Consider the following 25296-nt stretch of genomic DNA (forward strand, 5'->3'; position numbering starts at 1 on the left):
CAACATACAACAACTCTCCAAACAGAACAGAATAGAGGAGAAAAAAAACAACAAACTTACAACAACAAGGACAATCAACCTCCACATTCACTTCATCACTTCAGAAAGTACACAACAGAGAGGATACTACAGACTCACTGATTCCATTTCGCTTAACGTTTATTTCTTTCACCACCAAATCAATCTATAAAAAACTAATCTATCAAAAGACCCACAATTTTTTTTGGTTCTTTTTTTTTTTTAGTATTCCCACACAGTTTTCTTTATACATATACGTTGCTTACAAGTATAATTCACTCAGAAATATACATTCATTGGATTAAAGGATATCAATCAATCAAATCAACCACCAAATCACAAGTCACTTTTTCTTTTATTTTTAACAGAAAAGAAACGACCACTACAGAATTAGTTCCTTATCTCAATACTGTCTTTAGCGTATACTGCTACATAACTAATACTCAAGACCCCCATTACCAATCCGTATTAAACCACACTTACCTTACTTACAAAAACAAACAAAAGAAATCGAAAAAAAATGCAGACTATAAAATGTGTTGTTGTTGGCGATGGTGCCGTTGGAAAAACTTGTTTATTAATATCATACACCACGAGTAAATTCCCGGCCGATTATGTCCCCACAGTATTTGACAATTACGCCGTGACAGTGATGATTGGCGATGAACCATTCACTTTAGGATTATTTGACACTGCCGGACAAGAAGATTACGATAGATTAAGACCATTATCGTATCCATCAACCGATGTGTTTTTGGTTTGTTTTTCAGTCATTGCTCCCGCATCATTTGAAAACGTCAAGGAGAAATGGTTTCCTGAAGTACATCACCATTGTCCTGGTGTGCCCTGTTTAATTGTTGGTACGCAAACCGATTTACGAAATGATGATGTGATATTACAGAGATTACAGAGACAGAAATTATCGCCCATCACTCCTGAACAAGGAGAGAAGTTGGCCAAGGAGTTGAGAGCGGTTAAGTATGTTGAATGTTCGGCTTTGACGCAAAGAGGATTGAAGACTGTATTTGATGAAGCTATTGTTGCTGCTTTGGAACCACCTGTCATAAAGAAGTCCAAAAAGTGTGTTGTTTTGTAAATGAGAGAGAAAGAGGGGAATACATTACAGAGGAAAGAAGGCAATAGTGAACCTCACTATTGATTTTCAGAAAGAGTGAATGCTACGAAAGAAAGATTATATTAAACTTTATGGTGAAGAAAGCGACAATGATGATGCATATTACAACCAACCAACCAACCAACCAACCAACCAACCAAACAAAACAAAACAAAACAAAATAAACAAAGACAATACTAGGAGGAAGTATTTTTTATATTTACAAAGGTATGATGATGATTGTTTTAACCTCTACAGCTTTATTTTATTTTTTATATATATGTACACATATCTGTATATGCAAACTATGTGTATTTCCTCATTCGCGTATAAATAAATAAGTATCAGATTTTATTACATCTTTACAACTCAGGTAAAGTATTTAGATTGTTTGGTTTCGAATACCTGACCCAATATTTCGACTAAGGGGCGACGAAGGAGGAACATGTACGTCAACGACCCCGCGCTAGAGCCGAACAAGGTTTTTCTCCTTTTTTTATTTTTAATTTGTTTTTTTTTTGTTTTTTACGCTTTTCCATTCTGTCGCTCTGTCAGGCATGTCTACAGTCTGCGTCTCGGGCTAAAACCTGTCAGCCTTGAAACAAAACGAGCAAAGCAAAAAATTATCTATTTACTACACCACTCAAACAACTTAGTCTCATTGTCCAAAAAACCTTTGGGAAAATAAAATAAAATATAGTATTAAAATATATATATAGTGGTATTAAGTAGCTTAACTTAGAGTGAGCCAACAAGGCTAATTTAATTAAAAGACTCAGACTCTGTAATAATCAGTCCCCATAAATAGCGTATTAAAAAGGGAGATTGTAGACTTGTAAATCAAACATCAAACGGGGTTAATAACAAAACTTCGTCAATCAATTAATAAAAAAGGAAAAAAAAAAAACCACACGTAAGTGGAACAACAAAAAAGATCAAAAATTTAACACCGATATTTGACAAAAACGAAACAAAAAGGGACAAAAAAACGTGATATTAGCATCAGTCAATCAAACGATTAATAAATAATCAGCAGCATTCTGAATAAACAATCAATCTATTCCATTTACAGTGACATTACAATTCTGTTTCTCCTTTACACCACTTCTTTTGGCGCAACTTTATTTTTCAACCAATCCTTAACGGCGAAAAGCACCATTACCCAACTCATAAACAAAGTAATGAATCCCAACGACAAGTTCAAGGTAAACATTGCCGTTAATCCATAATACTCAAATGATAAAATGACAGGATCAGTCGATTCCATAAAGATTAATCCACCACACAACAAACTAAAAGCCACAACCAACTCAGTAATGGGTCTGCTTGGTTTAGACAATTCCTTTGGCTTGCTTGCATTTAACAAGAAAAGAACATAAGTAAAGAACCGGAATGCACAGCCAATGACGAATAAATTACCCCATTGAACATGGATATCGGTTGATAATTGCGATGCCTGTTGGTGTTTAGACATGAGAATACCCGTCCAATAAATAGTGACAATAGGAAATGGATTAGGACTGTAGCCAGGACTGGCCTTGACAATGTCTTGCGCATCAATAAAAGTAGCTACTGTTTCTTCTTCGCTTCGTGAATGGCCATTAGTGGACATTTTGCGTAAATTTGCCAATGCTTGATCGAATCGCCAATCCTGTAATTTCAATTCAGTGATTACACCACATAATCCACAGCCAATGAAAATGAATGCAATTGATACATGTTGTAAATCTTTGGGTGACCATTCACCGCCAGCATTGGATAAATGTTCTAAAAAGATATTGGTAGAACCATAGAATAAAATCAAGGAACTTTCAATCATTTCCATAGTCCAAAGACCTCTATTTTGGAATCTTGTCCACAAGTTATGCACACTGCCCCTCTTGGCATTAACAAATTTGTGGTTCCAAGCCCATCCTTTGTTGGTGAATGCACCACTGTATCTAGCCAAGGTGAGAATACCATATGCAAAGAATACACCACCTTTAATGAAATGGGCTAATAAGTTAAACACTGATTTGTCTTGGCCATAAACGCAAAATGTAGCAACTGCAGTAGGAATCAAAACAAAGTAGTAAAAGAAATTACCCCAGTGTAATAAATTGAATATAATGTTGAAAACATGATGGAATTTAGTTTGTACTACCCACGTTTTAAACTTTTGTAATTTTGTTGGTGGTGTAAAGACTTTTTCATAGTTCAATGGAGCAGATTCCACCAGCAGTTGTTCGTCTATATCTTCTTCATCAGAGCACCCAATTGGTGGAGAATGAAGAGTGAAATATGAAGAGCCATTTGCGTTTGCACCAGTCGATGATGAACCTGTAGCAGATGTAGTACCATCATCTGTTGTTGGAGTTACACTAGCAATCAAAGCGAAAACAAATTGCAATATAGTAGTGACAAATAAAATACCAATCATTGAATTATAGGCATTACCAGGATAAATATCAGATATGGAGTTGATAAAAATGGTGTAATTCAACATGGATAAAATCATAGTAATAGAATGAACCAATAACGTCACAAGATAAGTCTTGGTTAACCCTAAATTATTGAAAATCATTCCAATTGGATAGATGATAAAGATGGCAATTAAACCCAAGACAATGTGAATATACAAGGCAGGACGATGTTGTGAAGGTATCGTGAAATAAGTGTGGGTACTATTGTAATTTTCCCAAAAGAGACGTTCTTCTGGTAATAGGTGAGTCTCCAAAATAGGAACACCGTGTTGATGTTTCATGACATGGGGAGTTGGCTGTAGTGAAGCAACCGTAGTTGATGGTGGCGAGGAATAAGATTTTGCACTGTTTGAAGCTATAATAGTACCTTGCACATCCTCATGATCTCTTTCATTATCTGTGTCTGCATGCATATCCATATCCATCGCTATAGAAGCAGTGGTGGTGAAAAGCAATAGTAGTATAGAAAGTGACGCTCTCATTTTGTTGAAGGGGAAAGTAGTATGGGAGGTTATTAAAGGGATAGAAAGGATAAATTAATTAGATCGATGGGGGGGGTAGGGGGTAGGGGTCTATAAAGTGTGTACTGTAGTTCTTGTTTGCTGTAATCAGTCTTGCAACACACTTTGTTGACAAGATTGAAATGAGTGAGTAATGCGTTGATAAGTAGTGGTAATAGTAGTCTGTATGACTCAATCTCTCTTGATACGAGTATTTAGACTGGATGAAGTTTTATATAAATAAAAGTATGAGTGTGAGTGAGTGTGAAGTGTAAGTAAAAAAGTCAATTGATATCTATAAAAAGTTGCAGGAATTGCATTGGTATATATATATATATACCAATTATAATAATTATAATAATTATAATATATAGGTATATTAATAATCTGAGTTTATTCTCTTCATCGTCATCAGTCATCATATTCCTTCTTTGTATTCTTCGGCAATAAATAAAAATAGAAATAAAAATAAAAATAAAAATAAAAATAAAAATAAAAATAAAAACAAATAAAATTTATATGTAGATATATATTTTTAAACAATCACAAAATAAACAAATACACAACAATTTACACTAATTACATACATATACCCATATATACCATATTTCATACCATACACTATACTTTGTCTACCTCTCACACATACACACTTAGCTAAGTCTAAGACTAAATCTCTTCTAAGCCTAAGCTTAAGCAAAGTAAACAGCATTTACATACTCAGCTACTTATTTTTAACTTGTCATTACACAATATGTATACAAACATTATACGTTGTAACAAACAATGCAAAAGGATAAAAATAAAAAAAAAAGACTCTCTTGTTATTTCTCTTGCGCAACTTTTCGAAGCAAAACTCTTTCAAAGAAGAAAGAGGATGACCTTTTCCTTATGTTTTTCTGTTTTTTTTTTCTTATTTGTACAAAACAAAAGACAACCACCATTTAAACTTCTTTCTATCTATTTCTATACCTCTGACTTTTTCATAGTACACTAATACATAACTACCAACGCAACGCAACACAACGCTAAACTACACTACACTACAACAAAAGCAGAGAGCCATAAAAACAAGCCCATTGACAGTATCTAAGCCTCAAGCAAGAGTAGACTTGAGATAGACAAACTAAAAGTGTAACATCCTGACACTGTACTACAATATACTCTGTACTGTGATTTTGCAATCACCAAAATAAGAGCAAATGCAGTAGAAATAGTAGCAACGTTTAAGCAAGTCTAATAATAAATATCTCAAGAACTAGACCTTTTTTTTTCGCACCTATGCTAAAAAAAAAAGGACCCTAGCTTGATATACACTTCAGAGTAAAGGAGACAGCAACCTTTTTGGCTAGCTTTCTACAATATAATTACTCTGCCTCAAGAGCTTTAGCAAGTTTAACTATGAGACTATACCTACACTTCCTCGACATAGAGGGACCAATTACAGACTACACGATGGTTCTTAACCAATCAATATAAGAAGTCTATAGTTCTAGTACTACATGAAATATTCCTGTTTTAGTAATGGGGGGACACTTGCATAAGGAAACAAAGGAAGGTAGTAGAACAACAAAGTTTTTAATTGTCTTTCTTGGTTTTAATGCCGAGAACAATCACAACAAGAATCACAAAGCTAAAAAAAGCTTAAGAGAGGTTTGTGTAATAAAGCGTTTTCATCCGAACCTTGCGGAATTAACAAACACCGAAAAAGTCAAAAACGCAAACTAAAACTGAGTTTCCATCGTCAAACTTATGCACACTTTTATAAACTTCCTCCCTCCTTCCAACATACGTCATATTAAAAATTAAACAGATAAACAAATATGCGATCCAAAATTAGCAATAATAATAAGTGCGTCTCCGTCTTTGGAATGGTAAAATAAATCAAGAAAAAAAATAGATGCAAAGCACGTAAACAAAAAAAACCAATTACATTGCATAGTCATACGATTCTTTAGAGCTTTACTGCTACGTTCAACCTTTGTCTTCTAATGATTTCCACTCCCCCCCTGTTTTTATGTCGTGCACTTTGCTATTGCTCCTTTGCCAATGTTATAACATTGACTTGAGCGCACCTTTCTATAATAAAGCACAGGGTCAATTGATTTGAATAGTATGATCCGCAATTTTTGTCTAGATTCATCTGTGATGCAAAAGAACCTCAGGGTTTTATGGGAAACATGCAGAATGTGCAAATCTATATTTCGATACAAACAAAATATCAGCGAAACAAGTATATTCACCTTTTTTATTTTCTATTTTTACAAATTGATTGCTAACTTAAGATATTACATTTGGGTTTTGGGGTTTCAATTGACCAACATATCACGTCAAAGTCAGTTCTCGAAATTCAAAATAAAAGTTAAATCTCGTTAGAAAACAATATCCTTCTATGATTTGAGAGACAACAAATCACCTGTTTTCAATTTCAAATCTAGAGATTGCGTATGCAAGATATTTATATGCATACGCCATGTACTATTTCTGGAGAGGGGCAGAGAGGTAGCACACACACACTCTCTCTCTCTCAAAACGGTAAGCTGGTTTACATACCGGAAATCCGGTCGGATTTAAACCCCGATTTGTGTCAATTTTGTGTTTCATTTTACATGACTCTCTTTCTTTTATCTTTGTACCCCATTTACTAAAAAGATTTTTTGTGTTCATCGGCTGTTTATGTAAGAGAAAGTGCCGAACATACCGAAGCTTGTAAAAAAGACTATAAAAAAGAGAAGCACGATTTAGCCAAATGGAGAGAAAAAAAAAAAAGTTAGGTACATATGAAGTGCATATATAACCGTCTTGGGGAAGTGATGCGGCTAACAACGCGGCAGGAGTGGGTGTTAGAGGGACTACATACGACCACATACGACCACATACGACCAGAGAGAAAGCTCATACAAAGAAGTGCCATATTTGTTTCGTCCTCCAACTTTTACATTTGAATACTGTATGGCCAAAAATAAGAAAAATAGAGAAAATTGGAAAACCCCTCATTCTCGGCTTAAAAGCTGCCACAAGTCCGACCTTTTGGCGAAGCAACAGCCAAAAAAAACATGTCTTGATGATGACATGTAATGTCTCCTCTTTTCATGGACATTGCCAAAATCACATTTAGCAGCAATGTATCAAATTACCTAACGCCCAGTCTACTCATACTCTCTCCTTCAAAACAAATGAAAACTCTCTGTGTGTATTTTTAAAATAGCTATAAACTCATACCATATGCCCTCCTCGCTCGCAAACCCCCTACATCCTCAATCTATAATGCATTTTTCCTAGTCAAATAGTCAAACCGCGAATAAGTGTATCCAATAAATGGTAAATCCTCCTTAGGGTTCTTTCTACCACCATTCTTGGCATCCAACTCTCTTTGTTCCATGGCCTTGGTCAAAATTGGATTATCAGGCACATTCTCCAATTCATCAGTGGGGAAGAACCTCGTATCAGTAATCGATCTTAACTTAGGAATAAATGGCGCATCAACTTTACGTATTGTATCCCAATCAACACCACGGAAAAATGGATGCTGTTTAATCTCGTCAGCTCCGCCATATCGACCTAATCTCTGTTCAGCTGATGTACACAATCGCTTAATTAAATCTTCAGCCTCGGGTGAAAGATGAACGTCGTCGGGGATTTGTAAAGTTTCTTGCCAATTGATAATTTTGCGATACGTCTCGTGGGGGGTCTCGGCACAAAATGGCGGCCACCCGACAAGACACTCAAACATGATTGCTCCCAATGACCACCAATCGCACTCTTGTCCATATCCTTGATGAACAAAAATCTCAGGAGCAATGTAATCGGGAGTACCCACAGTGGAATAAGCCATCAATCTTCGCGATTTCCTCCATGTTTGCATTTGTTGTCTATTGGACATGGTTAAATGTATAGCATCAACCATCACTGAATTACGTCCATTGTTATTGCTGGTCAACTGGTTGGCTTGTAATGGTGGCTGACTAGGATTCTCTTCCAACAACTTCTTGTAATAGTTTGAATCATGAGTCTTGTGGAATCCAGTCGACAATCCAAAATCACTCAACTTGATATGCCCCCGCCTATCAATCAAAATGTTATCGGGTTTAATATCACGATGGATAAATCCCAACTTATGAATAGCGTCCAAGGCCAACACACACTCAGCCATATAGAACCGAGTAATGTCCTCAGTGAAAATTTGCCATCTAATCAACATCGTCATTAAATCACCTCCTGGCAAATATTCCATAATTAAATAAAGATATTGCGAATCTTGAAACGAATAGAATAATGACACTACCCATGGCGAATCACTATTGGCCAACACATCTCTTTCAGCCCTTACATGGGCCAATTGATCTTTCTTGTACATTTCCGATTTCAACAATGTCTTCATAGCATAAATGTGACCATTGTCCCTTTTTTGCACTAATCGTACTTCACCAAACGCTCCTTTACCAATCACTTTAATGGTCTCAAAATCTTCCAAGCATAATTTAGTTCTTCTTAATCGCAAAAATTGCTTCTCTTTTTTGCTATAGTTTTGTATATGACGATTCTTACGCTCTTCAGAAACACCAGCTCCTTCTTCAATCAACTTCTGCTCCATCTGCATTCTTCTTTGATTTCTCTCAATGGCATGGTTGACTGCCATGGTATAGAAATTTTCCATCTTCAATTTGACTGCTTTACCACGGTCTTGTATATCACTTGGTAGAAAATGTGGTTGCCTGTTAAAATGCACGTAGTTTGAAGGCGTACTTTGCGGATTCAAGTTGCGTGCAGATGGAGGAGGAGTAAAGCTTGTGGCCAGTTGTTGTTGTTGCAACTGTTGCGAGGCCCGCACTGGGGACTGCTGCAGAACTTGTTGAATAGGTGCTTGCATTGGCTGCGCCGCTTGTCCTTGCTGCGACCAAGCAGCCGACGTGACTGGAGTCTCTGGTGGCGAATTCAACTCGTGTGAGCTGGCCAAGTTCAGGCTTGACGAATGGTTCCCACTACTGGCTTCAGACAAGTTTGTATTTGACAAGTTGTTCAACTGCGTGAAGTTGCTCACGGGTGGCTGGAAATTCATAGAGTCGATTGAGCTAAATTGAACACCTTTGCCATTATACCCAGAATGAGATGAAAATCCTTGATCGAATTTGTCCAGCTGTATAAAACGAGGCGATGCAGCGGTATTCATTTGTGTTGGCAAGCTGTTCAACAATCCCTGAGACTGGAGACCCTGTTGCTGTTGTTGCTTAACTGGAGAATGATCTTCATACTGTACAGGGATTTCCTCAACTAAATCACTTGTGTCCTCGTCCATAAAGCTTTCATCTCCAGCTAGGTGATTCACCTGCGCATGGTTTAGCTGCTGATATGTTTGTGCTTGTGGTAATGAGTATCGGTTGTCGTACAGCTGCTGTTGTTGCTGTTGCTGCTGTTGTTGCTGCTGTTGTTGTTGTAAATGCTGTAGGTATAGCTGTTGTTTCTGTTCATCTGTCAATTGATCAAAGTTCATAGCGAATGGTTTCAAAATTGGCAGTTAGTTCAAGTTGAAATAAAGCAAATGCAAAAGTTAAACAAGATAAGATAAGACCAATATAAATGAATGTGTTTTTATATATATATATATATATTGCCGTAATTAAAACGTCTGTCCAGTGATTTTTATTTGTTGTGGTTACTGGTCCCATACGTTTGAATGAGTGAGAATAGATCAAATTTGAAAATCTCGTTTCACTAAAATCTCTCTGTCTCTCTCCCTTTGTTTTGATTTGAATTTTTTTTTCTCTTTCTCTCCTTTCCTTCGATTTAAATTTTTATGTTTTCTCTTTTCGCGGTGACGTGAAACGTTCCAGACTTACAACACTGTGAAAGAGAGCTCTTTCGCAGGAGGGAAAAAAGAAATCGTCGTTCGCACGCTCGCCCCTTGCAATAGCATTCTACAAGGTAGCAGTTAAACAGCCTCTACAATGCTCTACCCCAACAACACTGACTCTTTAATATTTTACATTAATATTTTATTGAAATATTTAAACACGTGAAATAGACAATCAGTAACAGCCTTAGAATTGTAAAGCTTGACCCTTTTGTTTCTTGTCACCACCCAATTCGAAATGTTTACATCTCTTCAAAGCTAATTGAGCCTTGGTCTTACAGACAACACATTCCAATCTCAAAACAACTTTCTTGGTGGTCTTGGCCTTTTTGTGGAAGACTGGCTTGGTTTGACCACCGTAACCCTTTTGTTTTCTGTCATATCTTCTCTTACCTTGGGCAAACAAAGAAGCCTTACCAGCCTTGTATTGGGTGACCTTGTGTTGAGTGTGTTTACGGCATTCTTTACCTTTACAGTAGGTTCTTCTGGTTTTTGGAACGTTCACTAAAAAAGTAATATAGTTAGTAATTATACTGAAATCAAAATCATCTTCATCCGGTCCGTGATCATTTAAAAGAAATGGCTTATCCATAAAGTGAAAAATGGTTGGACAATATAGTTATTGGAAATGGTCAATCCATATGGTTATTAGTCTCTGACCCTAGTGGCTTAATATCTTCCTGATGGGTAATCGCCCTCTCGCCATTGAAATTTTTCACTCTTCAAAATATCTCCAACTAATCTGACCCTCTATTAACAACGACTCGATACGTTGCTTCCTTCTGATTCAAACATATGTTGGTCCCTAGTAGATGATCGCAATATATGCTTCTTGACATACCCATCTTGTCTTGTATTGATAAAGGTTATATGGAGCTTTCTAAAATGAACAGAGGATTTTTCTCCCAAATAGATTTTTCTCTCTGCGTATGTTTTGTTGAAGCGCACACACATAACTTTCAAAATAGTCACGTGTATATTTGTACTCAATGAAAAAAAATCTTTTATAAAAAATATATATCAGGGCTATAGACCTGAAATTTTATAGAGCGTGCAAAGGTGATGGAAAATGTCTTCGTATGCCAATAGTCGAGGCGTGGCCATGGCCTACACCAATAATGCTTAGTTCCTACCTCTTTAAGGGTAAAGCTGGTGTAGAGCTGGTGCTTAGATTGGACCGCCAACAGCGATTACTTAGGAGCCTTCAATAGACACGTTTGGAACCGCTTAGCTTACATCAGCAGATACAGCAAGAGCTATATGCATGTAAAGCATTTCTTCACATAATCTACCTACTCAACAGAATAGAAATGCCTACTGTGTAAGCTAAAAAATACTGGCTCCTATTCTTCGTTTGGTAATAACATCCAGGTTGCAAAAGACAAAAAAAAATAAAAACGCTAAAAATATATTATTACACAAAGAACAGAATTAATGAAACCTACGACAATTGAAGCTATCACACAAATGATAGCTTTCCATAACTAAGCTTGATCACCTCTAGTTGAGAGTGACCGTAGTAAAGATTGTTGAAGTCAGCGTTACTGTTTCTTCAGCATCAGTTTCAGTATCGTAGTAGTAATCATAATTGACGTAACAAACTCCACTTGAAGTAACGGTGGTTACATTTTCAATTATCCAAGAATCAGTACTACTAGGGACAGCTGTACCGGTAATTGTAGGACCATCAGACACTGAATCTGTTTCTGTCACCAACTGAGACGAAGAAGGTTGGACTAATTGCGTTGACGATGCAGATCCAGAACCAACAGCGACAGATTGTTGTGACGTCAGTGCCAGCGAGGATTGAGCTCCAGTGGTTTCAGCTGATGAGGAAGCAACTTGACCCGGACTTGAAGAAGATGTACTTGTGTCATCAGACGACTGTGTTGCTGTTTTCTGTTGCTGCTGTTGCTGTCCGTTTGTAGATGTTTGAACTTCGTTCTCACTAACTGGTGAAACGTCAGCAGCTGAAATAGGTGTGGTAGCAACAGTAGTGTATGTGTGTGCTGTACCCCAGATCGTAGATGTGACAGTAGCAGTGTAGTGAGTTACAGTTTTAGTACTTGCACTCACGATATAATTGATATAGGTCGAAGTAGGAGCATTAACTATATGGGTATTGGTGTGCACATCCAGAACAGTCGTTTGGAGCGTCACAACAACAACATCATCATCATCACCATCATCTCTTTTTGCAGGAGCAGCGAGCGTTTGTGATAATAAGGAAAGTGATGCCAAACTTGCAAGGAACTTGTTGAATTTCATTTAAGCTAGTAAACTGGGTATTTGTTAAGGAGGGAGGGGATTAAGGAATGACTGTAGTTGGATAAACTAATGATAGACTAAAGTTGGAATTAACGAGTGGGAAAACAACAAAAAAGATCAACAAAAAGGAATGACTTGGGTATTAGTTGTGATAAATTGTCCTGCAAACTTGATTGTGGTTTGGGTATTAAATTTTGAGTATACTTTGAACTGAAGAAGAGTTTCTTCATCCGTAGTCTGGGTTCATTTTCGAGAGTTTATATATCTTTTCCAGCGGCAAGTCCCAAGAACCTTTGTGGCATTTGCTTCCTTCAATTCATCGTTTCAAGTTATGTAATGCTGCATGCATATAGTGCTGGCTCCTTTACCTCATGAGTTGATGTACGTCCTATCATGAATAATGATTGTTTCAATAATTACGCCTGAATTCGGTTCACATAGTGCGCGCCAACGTTGAAACTTTACACAAAAATGAAGAAATCGCTGGGTGCGAAAACCAATTAGGAAATCGAGAAAAAGCATTAATATATTGGGTTTGATACTTTTGTTTAACAGGCCATTGTTCTAATAGAGGTTAACTACATAGAGTATTTCTTTGCGGAAAAGAGTTATGACGTTATTAGTTGGTTACAAAGTAGGTGCGAATTGTTTTGAGGTGTTCTATAGTTGAGCCAACAACTGCACTAATTACTACTCTACAGCTTGACAAAAGTTCAATGACTTAAGATTTTTGAAGATTTTTGAAGCTTTTAAGTTGACCACTGCAAATAAGAGTATATTCAAAGATTCAACAACTCTAAGATCGACATAGTTCCCTCTAATTTTTGCAAATATTTTGTTACAAAAATCGTCCAAACATTGTACCATGAATGAAACGACGAAATTTAATATTTCGCCTTCATTTGGTAGGTATAAGAAACGTATGTTATGAGCAATCTCTACCACTGAGCAACGTCGACTCATAACTCAGCCTTGTTCTCTTTTCCATTAAAGGTGTGTGTATATTATCGTTTGAGGTTATTTCGCATCACAAAATAAAAAATAATAATCGTCTCGAAAAAATAACAATATCCAGAAAAATCAAAGCACACCTTGACTGAAAGTGTATTATCTTAATTCGAAAAGCATATGATACGTCATCTCTCATATAATGCCACTTGAGACATATTTTGGAGAACCAGGACTCTTTTTTTACAACAAGCTGAAGTTCAATGATATTATCTTGGGCCAAATATAGCTAAAATGAATTACTCAGATAGCTCAAGACAGAACCTAGATTACACAATTGACAGCAAGCGCGAGGATAATTCAGTAATATCAGGTTTTGAGCAACAACATGGAGTCGTCTACAATGATGGCATTATTGGCCAGCCATCGAATCAATCGCAAGGTTTGTTAGAGGCTTTGGAAGCAACATCGTCTACAGTGCTACCCACCAACCACATCATCCCCCAAGTGTCAAGAGACCAACACCAACACCAACACCAATACCGACCACAACGCGTCCCACAACTACTGAGCCAACTCGAGCAAGAGATAGTTCCAGCAAGTAACCAACCAAGAGATTTCGAACTTCCAACCCAATCCTCTCAAAACTCAACAAGTTCCAACCATAACCAATTACAGCGTTTCTCTACACAGTCATCACTCAAGCCAAGGAGAACGAGGAAAAACAAACCAGGCAAGAAGTTTGGTGCTAAGAAGAGGTCGTGGGTATGGTCCTGGTTCAAGCAAGACAACAGAAACCCCAATCTTGCCGTATGCAATAAATGTATGCGAGTTATTATACGGGTAACTTCAGATAAAGGATCGCCTAAAAAGTTAATAGAACATTTAAAGACTCACCGGATTACTGCTGGACATAGGACTACTCCAATAGGAGAAAACATTGGTGCGGACCACGGCCAGCGCTCTGGGGAAGATGAGCAGGCACGAGGTACGAGCTACTATGTCCGAACAAGTAACTTGGAAAGACAATGTTCTCAAACTGAGAGAGGCAATGCTTTAAGCAGTGGATTTGCCGGACCATACACCCCACCATTTATTTCCCACGTGTATTCAAAAAGACTGTTTCAACACCATTTGTTGGCATTCCTTCTTGAAAATAAACTACCTGTAAACATTATCAGATCTGAATCATTTCAGAAAGCTATAGGAGACTTGAGGCCAGGAGCCTTTGCTGATTTACAAGAACTAATATATTTTTACGACTCTTGTATGCAAGTGAGCCAGTTTGAAACCGATACACAAGTATTCGCAAGTGCCGAGGAGAGCGCGATATTGTCACTACTAGCTAACACCCTACAATGATGATAACATATAAACAATCTCCTGTATAGAATATATCATCTAAATAGAGAGCTCTTGCATATTTTCAATCATTCCATCCAAGCTTTGCTGGTTTTGTCCGTGTAATCCAAAGCTACCAACAATAGGCGTCTCTCCTCTACCGTATAATACATTTGGAGTGGGGCTGCTTTGCACTGCTGCCTCGACAGGTGTAGGCGGTAAATTGATAGACTGATCTTGATAATTAGGCGGACTCAATGTTCTCACATCCTCATATGTTGGTGGGACCTCATCATCCCATGCGATTCCAAGTCCAGATCTCTCAGTAATAGGGAGCTTGAATTGCATCCTCAAAACGCGTGCTGCCCCCGTTGGAACACCCGACAACTGATTGTTATTCGATCCACTGTTAGATGTGGAAGGAGCCAAATTGGGTGACAGATTGGTTGGAACAGAATTTGATGATGATCCTCTTCTTGGAATTATAGAGTCCCGGCTACTTGCTGGTTGAAGGTTGCTTTGATTCCTACGGTCAACGTTGTGAACCAATTCCTCTGCAACAACAACTTCCACAATCAATGTATGGTTAACAAAAATTCCCAAAGTTGGGTCATCGATATCACAGGAAACGTTGGCCCCATTCTTGAAATCATTATCAGCTTGAACCTTGTCATCAGTACTAACCTTTGTGACGTGATTGTTTGACCCAGTGGACAATCTATTTGCACTAATATTTGCCACCATTTCTATCCGACCTCTGCCAGAGAAGTCAGACTTCCAACCTGATTTGAACTCACCATAGCTTATAGCCCTGGTCTCTTCCATGTAAAGATGCTTTTCGGAATCAATGGGGCGATTCGACTGCTGAGGTGTGAGCGCACTACCGGCAGTGTCCTCTACAGGACCCCTAGTTGCTGATGCGTTTCCAAAATCTTCAACAAAACTTTGATGCACATTTGAAGGTGCCGTTCTCATCGACTCCTCAATATCATGACTTCCATCATCGACAGGAACACTTTCAGGCAACCCATTTTCTTGTAATATAGGTTCATTCGAAAATTGCATCGATGGGCTATAAATAAATGCTACATTTGTTTGAATTGTACTGTGATGCATACCTGAAGGTTTTTCAATCTTTTGTGGTGATTTCCTGTACAGGTTTTCAAGCATGTCAAGTTTCCCAGCATGTTTTTGACAAACATGAGCTTTGATTTTGATGTTTTCTTCAATCCTCCATGTCAATTTTCTCATTCTCCATCTTCTCTGCTGTGATGGATTTACCAAATTGTCCAATTTGAGTTCTATTGGGAACGTTGATTTAGGATAAACAACGTTTGGTAACACTGCACTGGCGGTAACTTCGGTAGGAGGAAATACTCGCAAAGAATTTCGATCGGGACCTCTTAAATTCAGTCGTGATATGTTGATTGGCAACACTAGTCTCTTATTTTGCAGTGCATCGTTGGCTGTAACCTCGGCAATTAGGTCATATTTGATAAAAGAATGCGAGTTTGACGATCCCAATTTCGAAGTAGGAGGAAGGGATCCGGGTAACAAATGGGAAAATGGATAGGCATGGTTACCAGCATTGAATTTAAAGTGTGAGGTCAAAACGTCCCAACGTGCCAATTCCTCTGTCCTGTGAGTGCAGTCTTTACAGTTCGCTATCGAAGATGAATTTGGAATAAGAAAAGGTTTTGTATATCTCATAGTCTGTCTCAATGTAAGTGTGACTTGTTCTAGTTCGATTTCACTTGTCGTTATCAATCTTAGTAGTCCCGATATTATTGAACCTGTAGACTCAGAAGGACTACCATATAATATAATCGGAGGAGACTCAAGTGCTATCGATAAGGTATATGCAGATGGTGTATTCAAAGAACTAGATGTTTTGATGGTACGTCCTGTGTTTGATCTGGTGGGAGTTATTGAAGATGAAGAAGAAGAAGCAGTCGAGTTGATTGGTGTTAATACAGATGAAGATCTTCGTGACGATGTGGGTGTTAGCTTTCGCGAGTGTGGAGCCGACGACAGCAGCAGCTTCTCAGAACTGTTGTTAAACACTTTGGCCAATAAAGTCATTGCTTGTCTGTGTGATCCGGTGTCTGAATTAGCTTCCTTTGGCTCAAGTGAAAGTTTGGTTGTAGGTTCTAGGAATCAGATGATTCTTTTTTTCTTGTTGGTGTTTATTACGGAGTATTGTGAATCCTGCAAAACAAAGTTTCTTCCTCTTTGTTGGCGAATATAAGTCTGAAGATGGTATTCGAGTCTTATCTTTGTCTTATACGGTAAGTTTGAGCTTCCCGTCTCTTTTAGTTTAGTTTATGAACCAGGTTAATTTAATTCCCCCAACAAAGAAGAATGAGAAGAAGAAAAAGAAAAGAAAAATCAAAACTGAGCACAAAACTACCACACCTTGTCATGCTTTTGATTGATTTCAAAGGTATGGTGAACACGATTTCTGTTCGATCAGATATCCACGCATACACTTATGGAACCTGATTGTTATTCAAACAAACTAGAGGCATGTGACCTGAATTCTACTTGGACAAAAGTATATGATATACACGCAGTAAAGAGAAAATTGAAAACTGTGGCTGTTACTTCGAAAGGGATCATCGTCTTAAGTTGAATAAACTCGACTACTGCAAATGATATCACTCCTGGATACGGGTTTAGCCATCCATACTACGGAAGCTCGACTGTTAGCTTTTTCCTTAAGATTTTGCAACCGTTGTAAAACTCTACTCTGCCATTGAGTTGGGTTTTACATTACAGGTGCTACCACCCACATCTCTAAACGAGCGTAGACAACGAAAACCTTTAAACTACAGACTCATTTTTGCACCAACCTGCTTACGACAAACGATTAATGAGTAGACAATATTTGGTGGTGGATAATGGAGCATACAATATAAAGGCAGGGTTCAACTCTGACAATAGCCCCAGTCCTTTAAAAGCTTTCAATGCAATAACTAGGTCCAAGGATGGAGCTATTCACATTGGCAACCAATTCAAGACCCATTCTAAAGACTACTTGGGGATACAAATAAGGCGACCATTTGAGCAGGGGAATCTAACATCATGGGAAATGGAGAAACCGATTTGGGACTATACCTTGGACCAAATACTGAAGACAGAAATTGATCCATCGAACGTACATTTGACTTTGACTGAAACACCTTTCCAATTGCCACAATTGTCTTCCAACACAGACCAGATCGTATTTGAGGAATACGAGTTTGGTGAGTATTACCGATGTATTCCTGCTTCATTAGTACCGTTTGGTATTGATGAATCAATCATAAATTCAGACTTTACCCTTGTTATTGATTCAGGATTCAATGCTACTTGGATCGTTCCCGTTATTTACAAAAAAGTCCATTGGGAAGGCGTACGAAAGTTACCAATTGGAGGGAATGTACTCAATGGGTTGTTGCGTGAAGTCATCTCCTTCAGACACTATGACATGTCTGACAACCCTATATTGATCAACACAATCAAAGAATCCACTTGTTTTCTCGCTAAAGACTTCAATGAGGTGCTAAAGAATAAACTGCAATACAAGTGTGAGTTTGTGCTCCCTGATTTCAAAACGACTACCACGGGATTTGTCAAGACGGCAGAGTCCAAGATTGCTCCTGATACCCAGTTGTTGACCTTATACGACGAACGATTTACGATTCCAGAAGCATTTTATCATCCAGAAATTATGTTCGATCTCAATGAAGGTACTGCATCAAGTGCAGTACTACAGTCAGCACCAATCAAGAACTTGACTGATCTAATTGTATTGAGCATAATGTCATGCCCAGAAATTACCAGGCCCTTACTACTGGCGAATATATGCCTTTCTGGGGGCACATCCAACCTCCCGAATTTCAAGACGAGGTTGGAAACGGAATTAACTAAGGAATTACCCCAGAAGTGGCATGTGAGGATTCATGACGATTACCAAGGTATACCAAAAGACGAGTTGAGCTGGTATGGTGGTATCAATTTAACAGGCGATGATGTTTTCGAAAAAGTTAGCATTTCAAAGAAGGAATATTTTGAGCATGGAAGTAATTGGTGTCAGAAGCAGTTCGGATTCAAGAATGTGTAACCTGATACATCTACCCCTTTGTCTATTAATTTACAACTTCTATCAAATGATTATACGTGAGGTATCTACTTAGAATCAACCATCCATATCTAAACCACACCATCTGACTATAATGTCCATATCCCATGGCTGCATAACTGCAAGCTAGCATGTTCAAATCAGAATAAATTTTGATCGACGTGGAGCTATTCTTTGGTTCGAAAAAGCTAACGGTAATATTGACCGGCACAAACCTTTGAATAAGAGTAGAGATATAGTCAACAAATAATTCAATATTTGTCAAAAATGTAAAACTGTATTTCTCCCAAAATCCCAAACTTTTTAGCTTGTACATCCTTATGTTGCTTTTGATTGTGTTTTTGCGGAATAAATTTGCACCATGGTATAATGCAATGTGGTTTGGATGGTTGGAAACTCCCCATTCGTCGAATGTAACCAACACAATCTGCTTGTTCTTACTCTTTACATCAATGTATTGTTTTAAAGACTCGTTGATGTCCTTGATTGACCATGACTCATTCATTCCATCTTTATAGTCCAACACTGTTACGTCACTTGAATCTATTCCTAATATGCTTGCCGACTTGTACAACTCCTTCACACGAATGGGCCCCATTGACTCGTCAACTGAATCTCCCTTTGAGAAGCATAATAGTTTAACCGTGTTGTTATACCTTGGCTTGGACAACTCCAAAATGGTGGGAGAAAAGAACATGACTTCATCATCAGGATGGCCAATTATGTAGTATATGGTTGTCCCGGTGATTGAAGACATTGACTTGGGAAATGTAATTGAATTTTGCGGGTACTGATTAGTCACGAATCGATTAGTCTTTACCTCGGTATTTGTGTAGTTGATCAAAACTTGAGGGATCGATGTGGTTAAAAGTATCCACATTGCAAATGTTGCCAAAAGGAATTGGGAAAGGAGAGTCGGTAGCTTGAGCAACATGGAAGGTTCAATTGTCTGTTGTAGTGATGCAGAGAAGAAGGGTTGTGTTCCATTGAAATAAAATGCGCCAGAAATCAAAAAAAAACGATATTACAGGAGAATGTGCGCTACCGTGGATGTCTAAGAGATTACAACATACTACGGATCTTTTTAGTCTATTTATTGAACTTAAAATCTTATGACTAGATTATATTCTAGTAGTGATATGGTCTCTCCATAACAATCGACTACTTTTTTCTAATGAAGGTGTACCCAGTATTCCACACCAAATCAACCTTTGTTTTTTCCAAATCCCATCCGGTTGCATCGACCAACTCTTTCACAAAATCTGCTTTGATTAAATCTACATTGCCCGTTTTTTCTTTGTAATTATGAAAACCGCTATAGGTTTCAAAATAGGCCAAGTATTCTTGCAAGCTAATGTTTAATTTCTTCAAGTCCAACTCTTGAGCAGTATCAGCACTTGGGTTTGTTGCACTAGCTTTGTAAGTGTTGATAGTGATATCAGTGAACTCATCTCGAGGGATATGCGAGTTCACTTCTTCACAAAAGTTTTTCAAGATATTCCTTCCCGGCTGTTCCCAGTGTGGACCAATCAAGTTTGGATCATTGTATGCAAACTTCAAATACACCTCGTAGGCTTTTTCCAAAATGTCTTCTTTTATACCCTGGGATGGACCAGAAAAATTAACAATCATAGGATCGATATAATAAAAATAAGCCAAGGTCCCACCCGACTTCAACAACTTGGCACTGCTTTGAAAGAAGCTGTCATAATCCTGAAACCAATGAATACATTGTGCAGCGGTAATCAAGTCAACCGAACTGGCCTCAACATTGTCCAGACTGTTGACAAAACTTTCGGCTGACCCCACTTGAAACGTTATTCTTGAGTCACTTGGATCAATGCCCATTTCTTTCAATCGCTGTGGGACAAGCGAATTGGCGGTATTAATCATCAGAGGTGACAAGTCTAGCCCAATGACATAACGAACAAAATTCAATAAGGGATATGTTGCAACGCCTGTACCACAGCCCAAGTCAATTGCCTTAGCTACTGGTAATTCATGTTGCTGTTGTCCCTTTTGAACATATTGACTCAAGACCTTGTAAAAGGAAGGTGGGTAGTGGGGGCGAAATGAGTTGTAGTTTAATGTCTTGAATCCTGATTTTGAAAATGTAGTCATTATTTGATGTTGTCTGTGTAGTATGATATTTGAAGCGACAGGCTGTGAGTAAAGGGAAAAGAGGGAACTATTTATATTTTTACAAACAGTGCTGATGAACCACGTTTTGTGGGGGAGACTCTTTTTGATCGAAACTCCGAAATAAGTAATTGGTTCTTGAGAGACCGTCGGGCTTTAAATGTTTGTGTAACGTTTTCCTGGTGCGAATTTCGGGTCCGAATGTCTATATAGGATGAAGCGTAATCACACGCCTCTTTATTCGTCAGTGGCTTACCTCTCGACCAAAGTAAAAGAATGGACTGTACATCAGTTTGGTTATACTTTTGTCGGGTTAGCTAAGAGGGGCAAAGTTGAGTTTTAGATTTCATAAAGATGTAACCGTAGGGAGTTAGGGAATTAGGGAGTTATGGAGTTAGGAACTAATTTAACCAGGAGAATATTTTCAAAGCAAAATAAGTGCAAATTCCAGGATCATTGTACGTTACAATCAAGCACGATTGTCAAAGTGTAGTAGTTGTATTGATGGTGTTGATGTAGTGGCATATGTATACACACGCCAGAGAAAACATAATCCAAAAGAAAAGATTTCACGAAGACGCGATTGATTTACATTTGACAACAAGATTACGCTCGAGCTATGACCCAGGCTTGACAAATTAATATGCATCATAATGAAGACGTCATATCAGACTCGGAAGATGAAATTACTACATTTTTGGAACCATTTCAACCCAACAGATATCAAAGTAGCTTGCAAAACTTGACCAAACAGGAAATTGAATACAATGCTCTAGCTACAGCCAGCGGCGAAGACAGTGGTGGAGTAACAGATTCAGACAATGTATATTTCCACATGACACAAATGCAATCCATACACGAAAGCGTCATTGAACTGGAAAGGGAGTCCCAGTTACAAAAGAAATCTATCTTGTCATTGAGATCACTACGATGTAGCTCCAGCGAGCGAATGGAAGAGGAATGCAAAGCCCCTGATCCGCCCAAAAAGAAGAATAAAAGGAAAACAACAACAGGAGCTAAATCTAAAAAGAAGAACCAATCCATGAGTCATCTGGTTCGTGAGGTCTTTGAGTCAGATAAAAGTAAATACTTTATAGCCAAGCAGAGTCGTATTGATGAATTTTGCGCACGATCCAAGGCTAATAACTCATCAAGATCCTTACAGAATCGACGACTTGAACAAGCAGGTGAGAAACAGCTCTTGTCCTCTACCGATTGGCTACGACTCTTACATAGCATCAAGATTAGTTTCCCACGGACACGATGCTTATCAGAGATACAGACGAATGAGGACACTCAATACAGGAGTCTCTGGGATGAAGCAAGTTCAAACGTTCAATTAGACAATGAAGAAATGAAGATTTTATATAATAAATAAGGGGGTTGCTCTTCAACATTATTGCGAAGGATGGTGGTAGTTGGGAAAATTATTGAACAAATGGTTATTGTCAAGATCAAGGTTACCAGTGTTGGATAATTCCAAATAAGGACCGAATCCAAGTGATCCGTCTGTGACAAACTCATTCACATGCATCGAATCATGAACGTTGATGCTAAAAGGATCAAATTTTAATAATGATTCAAGATCATCAAGATTACCGTATAGATCAACGTCTTGAGTTCCTTGCGCACTAAAGTTGTTGTTGGTATCGACACTAGTCCTGAATTTAGGTTCTCCATGTGCAAAGTCGGCATTTTGCTGTTGCTTCATGTTTGATACAAATTGGGCGTAAGGCTTGGCAGCAGCAAGCTTTGGTTCTCTTTCCACTGCAGTCTTTTGAATAGGAGCTGCCGATGTCTTCTTCTTGAGGTTGTCAGAAAACTTGTTCAAATTGATTCCAAGTATACTCATGATTGATAATTCCAACAATTTGACAGAATTTTTATTCAAGCAATCTGGGGTCTCATATTTTGCATCGTTAGCTATTCCTGCTACCGAATCGAGTAAAAGTTGCTTCAGGTTATTGTATAACGGCCCACCTTTAATATAATCCAACGTTCCCTTAGCTACCAACATTGTAAGCAAAGATTGTTCCCTTGCGATATTAAGCGGTATTGGCAAAACCGACGAGCTAGATGATGTAGCTGATGCTTTTATAACCTGCAAAATCTGACTCGACGATTGGTGTATCAAGCTCATGGCAGAAACGATGGTGGTGGTATCACTCTCACCTTTATTCAATTGATCCTTCTGTGACAAACCAACATTGTGATGGTTACCAAACTTGGACACAATAGGCAAGTATATCAAAATTCTTGCATGATAATATAAATAGATTAATGTCGACTGTTGGGTATTACAGTTCTCCCAAACACTGCCCTGGTAGTACTTTGTATCAGTAGTTGACAACGACAATCCACTAACATCAACATCAAATTTCAAGTCAGCTGGTAGCTCACGGCGCCAGCAATCCAACATCCGGTCCTTGTGCAACGCTTTTCTATTTGCATCCTCACCATTGTCAAATCGAGAATATATCGAGTCCAAAATGCTAGCCAAAACTTTGCAAAACAACATGACGCTCAACGCCATTTTCGAAACTTTACCAACAATGGTCAACTCAGTATTGTTGACAATCAAGATATTCACATTGTCATCGTCTTCTCCATTCTCCAGGTCGCTTTCGTTCCCTTTACCTGAAAACGGCATTGCACATTCAATTTCATAGTCTTTCATCAATCTTGGCACACCCAAATTTAATGAGCAATAAGTGTCAAGACAGTATATACACCAAAACAAGATACGCCTTTCACCTTGCATAAAATTACGGGAATTTAAATCGCTTTTCTCGTTGACATCCAAACCTAAGATAGCTGCAGGACATCTATGTAACCTCAACTGCTGCGCCATGCTAATGACTCTACCTCTCAAATCATAGCAAGTGGAAATATCGCCAATGGCCAAGCAGTACTGAAGCGCCAACGATAACACTTGTAGTGACTGTATTGAACAATGCTTTGTTATCAAACAGTTTGGCTTGATGAATTCATGAATCAACATGTCGTAATGCTTCATCAAAGAAACATAATTTTGAGCATTGTCCAGCTTAAGGTATACATTTTTACTTGCAAGAAGTCCCAAACTTAATAACAAAACCATCAAAGCGCCAACCTTTTCAATCAGTTCAGAAACTAACCCATCGTCCTCAACTGATACCGATCCCGTCTCCATGATTTGCATGACCTCCACATAACTCTTCAAAAAGGTGCTTTTGTCTAGAATAGGCATGGCATTGCCCCATTGTTGGAAATACACCGTCAACAACTGATCAATGTCCAATCTTGAAACTGGGAATTGCACAATATCACGTAAAAATATCACTGCCTCGTCTTTATTTAGCTTCATAACATCATCACGACTCATTAAAAGATTAAATACACGGTCATGAATTCCTTGACCAAAAGGAGATTTATGTGTTGAGTGATCTTTCAACGTGGCCAAAGTGTTTGCTGTTAAAATTGATGGCTTTGAATCGTAGCCATAAGCTTGACAGATCCTAGCTAAAAGGGTTGGCACACAAAGAGTCTCCTCAGTACTCCTAGGCAAAGAAGTGGCAACTAGTGAAGTCAACATTCTCTGCTTATTAGTCTCGCTCTGCTGCTGCTGCTCCTGTTGTTGTTGATGGTGCTGCTGCTGTTCATATATCCTTTTCCTTTGCATTTGAGCAATAGCTGTGGCTGCCGCAAATGCCCCAGGAGCAGGGGTTGAATCACGGTTTGAAGAGTTAGAAGCATAGTGTCTCCGGCCACTTTGGACTGGCGTACTTGGAGTATCTTCGAAACTGAGCAAGCTGTTGGTGTCAAAGTCCTCGTCATCACTGATTTTTACCGAACTTGCAATAGAAAGCGGTGGAGCTTCGTATAACGACCCTGCGACCGATACCGGCCGTTCATGAACTGCGTGAGAATGGTCACAACCACAAGAGCAGCCGTTGGCATCGTGCAGGTGAAGATGCATTTTATTTTCTTGGTCTAGGAGGTTCAAGTTCGAGGTTGTGATCTTATGATCTTCTCTCTGTTCAACATTAGACTTCGAGTCATTTAAACTCGCGTGATTATTTGGCCCCCCTAACAATTCTAGTTGCTCGTCTCTCATGTCTAAAATACCCACCAACCTTTTAATTTCTGCTTCTAAGTGTCTCACTCTTTCTTCCAACGTTTCAGTATACCCCTTGGGAAATGCTTTTCTACTCAACTTGTCGGACACTATACACTTTAACCCCACAGCCGAGCAAGTTGAGCACGGATCTCCACCGTCACATTTTGTCTTTTTAGCTCGACATCTATCACAAGCTTGAGCAACACGGTCTGACCGAGACCCTGGAGCTCTGATAGTCTTCAAGTTAGATCCTACTGCCTTCTTTGATGGTTTTTGTTTTTTGTCTGATAGTGCACCATTAACTTGTTGTGGGGGAAATGGATCTGCTGTTAGTGGTTGCGCGAATTCTTGCTTTACAGTTTGTAGCGACATGGTTTTGGAACAGCTATGGAAACACTACAAGAAATAGGAATTTTGTTGATGTAGATGTTAT

At 38.4% G+C, this 25296-nt stretch overlaps 12 protein-coding genes across 12 annotated transcripts; 4 read left to right on the forward strand and 8 right to left on the reverse strand. All coding sequences in view use genetic code 12, as the record gives it.

Annotated features, from left to right (window-relative positions):
• Window positions 1-538: 538 nt before the first annotated feature.
• CDC42 (Rho family GTPase) lies at window positions 539-1114 on the forward strand (the record flags this gene model as incomplete). The annotated part of the gene is made up of 1 exon (XM_051817706.1): window positions 539-1114. The coding sequence occupies one exon, from the start codon at window positions 539-541 to the stop codon at window positions 1112-1114; it is 576 nt and encodes a 191-aa protein (XP_051669067.1).
• Window positions 1115-2228: 1114 nt separating this feature from the next.
• Window positions 2229-4076, reverse strand: CANMA_005335 (uncharacterized protein; the record flags this gene model as incomplete). The annotated part of the gene is made up of 1 exon (XM_051817707.1): window positions 2229-4076. One exon carries the CDS (start codon window positions 4074-4076, stop codon window positions 2229-2231), a length of 1848 nt encoding a protein of 615 aa, XP_051669068.1.
• A 3280-nt stretch (window positions 4077-7356) lies between these two features.
• Window positions 7357-9585, reverse strand: CBK1 (serine/threonine protein kinase; the record flags this gene model as incomplete). Its single annotated transcript, XM_051817708.1, has 1 exon — window positions 7357-9585. One exon carries the CDS (start codon window positions 9583-9585, stop codon window positions 7357-7359), a length of 2229 nt encoding a protein of 742 aa, XP_051669069.1.
• Window positions 9586-10132: 547 nt separating this feature from the next.
• RPL42 (60S ribosomal protein eL42) lies at window positions 10133-10537 on the reverse strand (the record flags this gene model as incomplete). Its single annotated transcript, XM_051817709.1, has 1 exon — window positions 10133-10537. The coding sequence occupies one exon, from the start codon at window positions 10535-10537 to the stop codon at window positions 10133-10135; it is 405 nt and encodes a 134-aa protein (XP_051669070.1).
• A 908-nt stretch (window positions 10538-11445) lies between these two features.
• On the reverse strand, window positions 11446-12213 carry FGR41 (Fgr41p; the record flags this gene model as incomplete). The annotated part of the gene is made up of 1 exon (XM_051817710.1): window positions 11446-12213. One exon carries the CDS (start codon window positions 12211-12213, stop codon window positions 11446-11448), a length of 768 nt encoding a protein of 255 aa, XP_051669071.1.
• An 865-nt stretch (window positions 12214-13078) lies between these two features.
• Window positions 13079-14523, forward strand: CANMA_005339 (uncharacterized protein; the record flags this gene model as incomplete). The annotated part of the gene is made up of 2 exons (XM_051817711.1): window positions 13079-13133; window positions 13451-14523. 2 exons carry the CDS (start codon window positions 13079-13081, stop codon window positions 14521-14523), a joined length of 1128 nt encoding a protein of 375 aa, XP_051669072.1.
• Window positions 14524-14562: 39 nt separating this feature from the next.
• Window positions 14563-16584, reverse strand: CANMA_005340 (uncharacterized protein; the record flags this gene model as incomplete). Its single annotated transcript, XM_051817712.1, has 1 exon — window positions 14563-16584. The coding sequence occupies one exon, from the start codon at window positions 16582-16584 to the stop codon at window positions 14563-14565; it is 2022 nt and encodes a 673-aa protein (XP_051669073.1).
• A 339-nt stretch (window positions 16585-16923) lies between these two features.
• On the forward strand, window positions 16924-18607 carry CANMA_005341 (uncharacterized protein; the record flags this gene model as incomplete). Its single annotated transcript, XM_051817714.1, has 2 exons — window positions 16924-16945; window positions 17337-18607. The coding sequence occupies 2 exons, from the start codon at window positions 16924-16926 to the stop codon at window positions 18605-18607; spliced, it is 1293 nt and encodes a 430-aa protein (XP_051669074.1).
• Window positions 18608-18632: 25 nt separating this feature from the next.
• On the reverse strand, window positions 18633-19505 carry CANMA_005342 (N-acetylglucosaminylphosphatidylinositol deacetylase; the record flags this gene model as incomplete). Its single annotated transcript, XM_051817715.1, has 1 exon — window positions 18633-19505. One exon carries the CDS (start codon window positions 19503-19505, stop codon window positions 18633-18635), a length of 873 nt encoding a protein of 290 aa, XP_051669075.1.
• A 281-nt stretch (window positions 19506-19786) lies between these two features.
• On the reverse strand, window positions 19787-20746 carry CANMA_005343 (uncharacterized protein; the record flags this gene model as incomplete). The annotated part of the gene is made up of 1 exon (XM_051817716.1): window positions 19787-20746. The coding sequence occupies one exon, from the start codon at window positions 20744-20746 to the stop codon at window positions 19787-19789; it is 960 nt and encodes a 319-aa protein (XP_051669076.1).
• A 661-nt stretch (window positions 20747-21407) lies between these two features.
• CANMA_005344 (uncharacterized protein) lies at window positions 21408-22142 on the forward strand (the record flags this gene model as incomplete). Its single annotated transcript, XM_051817717.1, has 1 exon — window positions 21408-22142. One exon carries the CDS (start codon window positions 21408-21410, stop codon window positions 22140-22142), a length of 735 nt encoding a protein of 244 aa, XP_051669077.1.
• An 18-nt stretch (window positions 22143-22160) lies between these two features.
• CAT8 (DNA-binding transcription factor) lies at window positions 22161-25235 on the reverse strand (the record flags this gene model as incomplete). The annotated part of the gene is made up of 1 exon (XM_051817718.1): window positions 22161-25235. One exon carries the CDS (start codon window positions 25233-25235, stop codon window positions 22161-22163), a length of 3075 nt encoding a protein of 1024 aa, XP_051669078.1.
• Window positions 25236-25296: the final 61 nt, after the last annotated feature.

This window comes from Candida margitis (genome assembly GCF_024628925.1).
Source record: "Candida margitis strain CBS 14175 chromosome Unknown scaffold39, whole genome shotgun sequence".
Classification (NCBI taxonomy): domain Eukaryota; kingdom Fungi; phylum Ascomycota; class Pichiomycetes; order Serinales; family Debaryomycetaceae; genus Lodderomyces; species Lodderomyces margitis.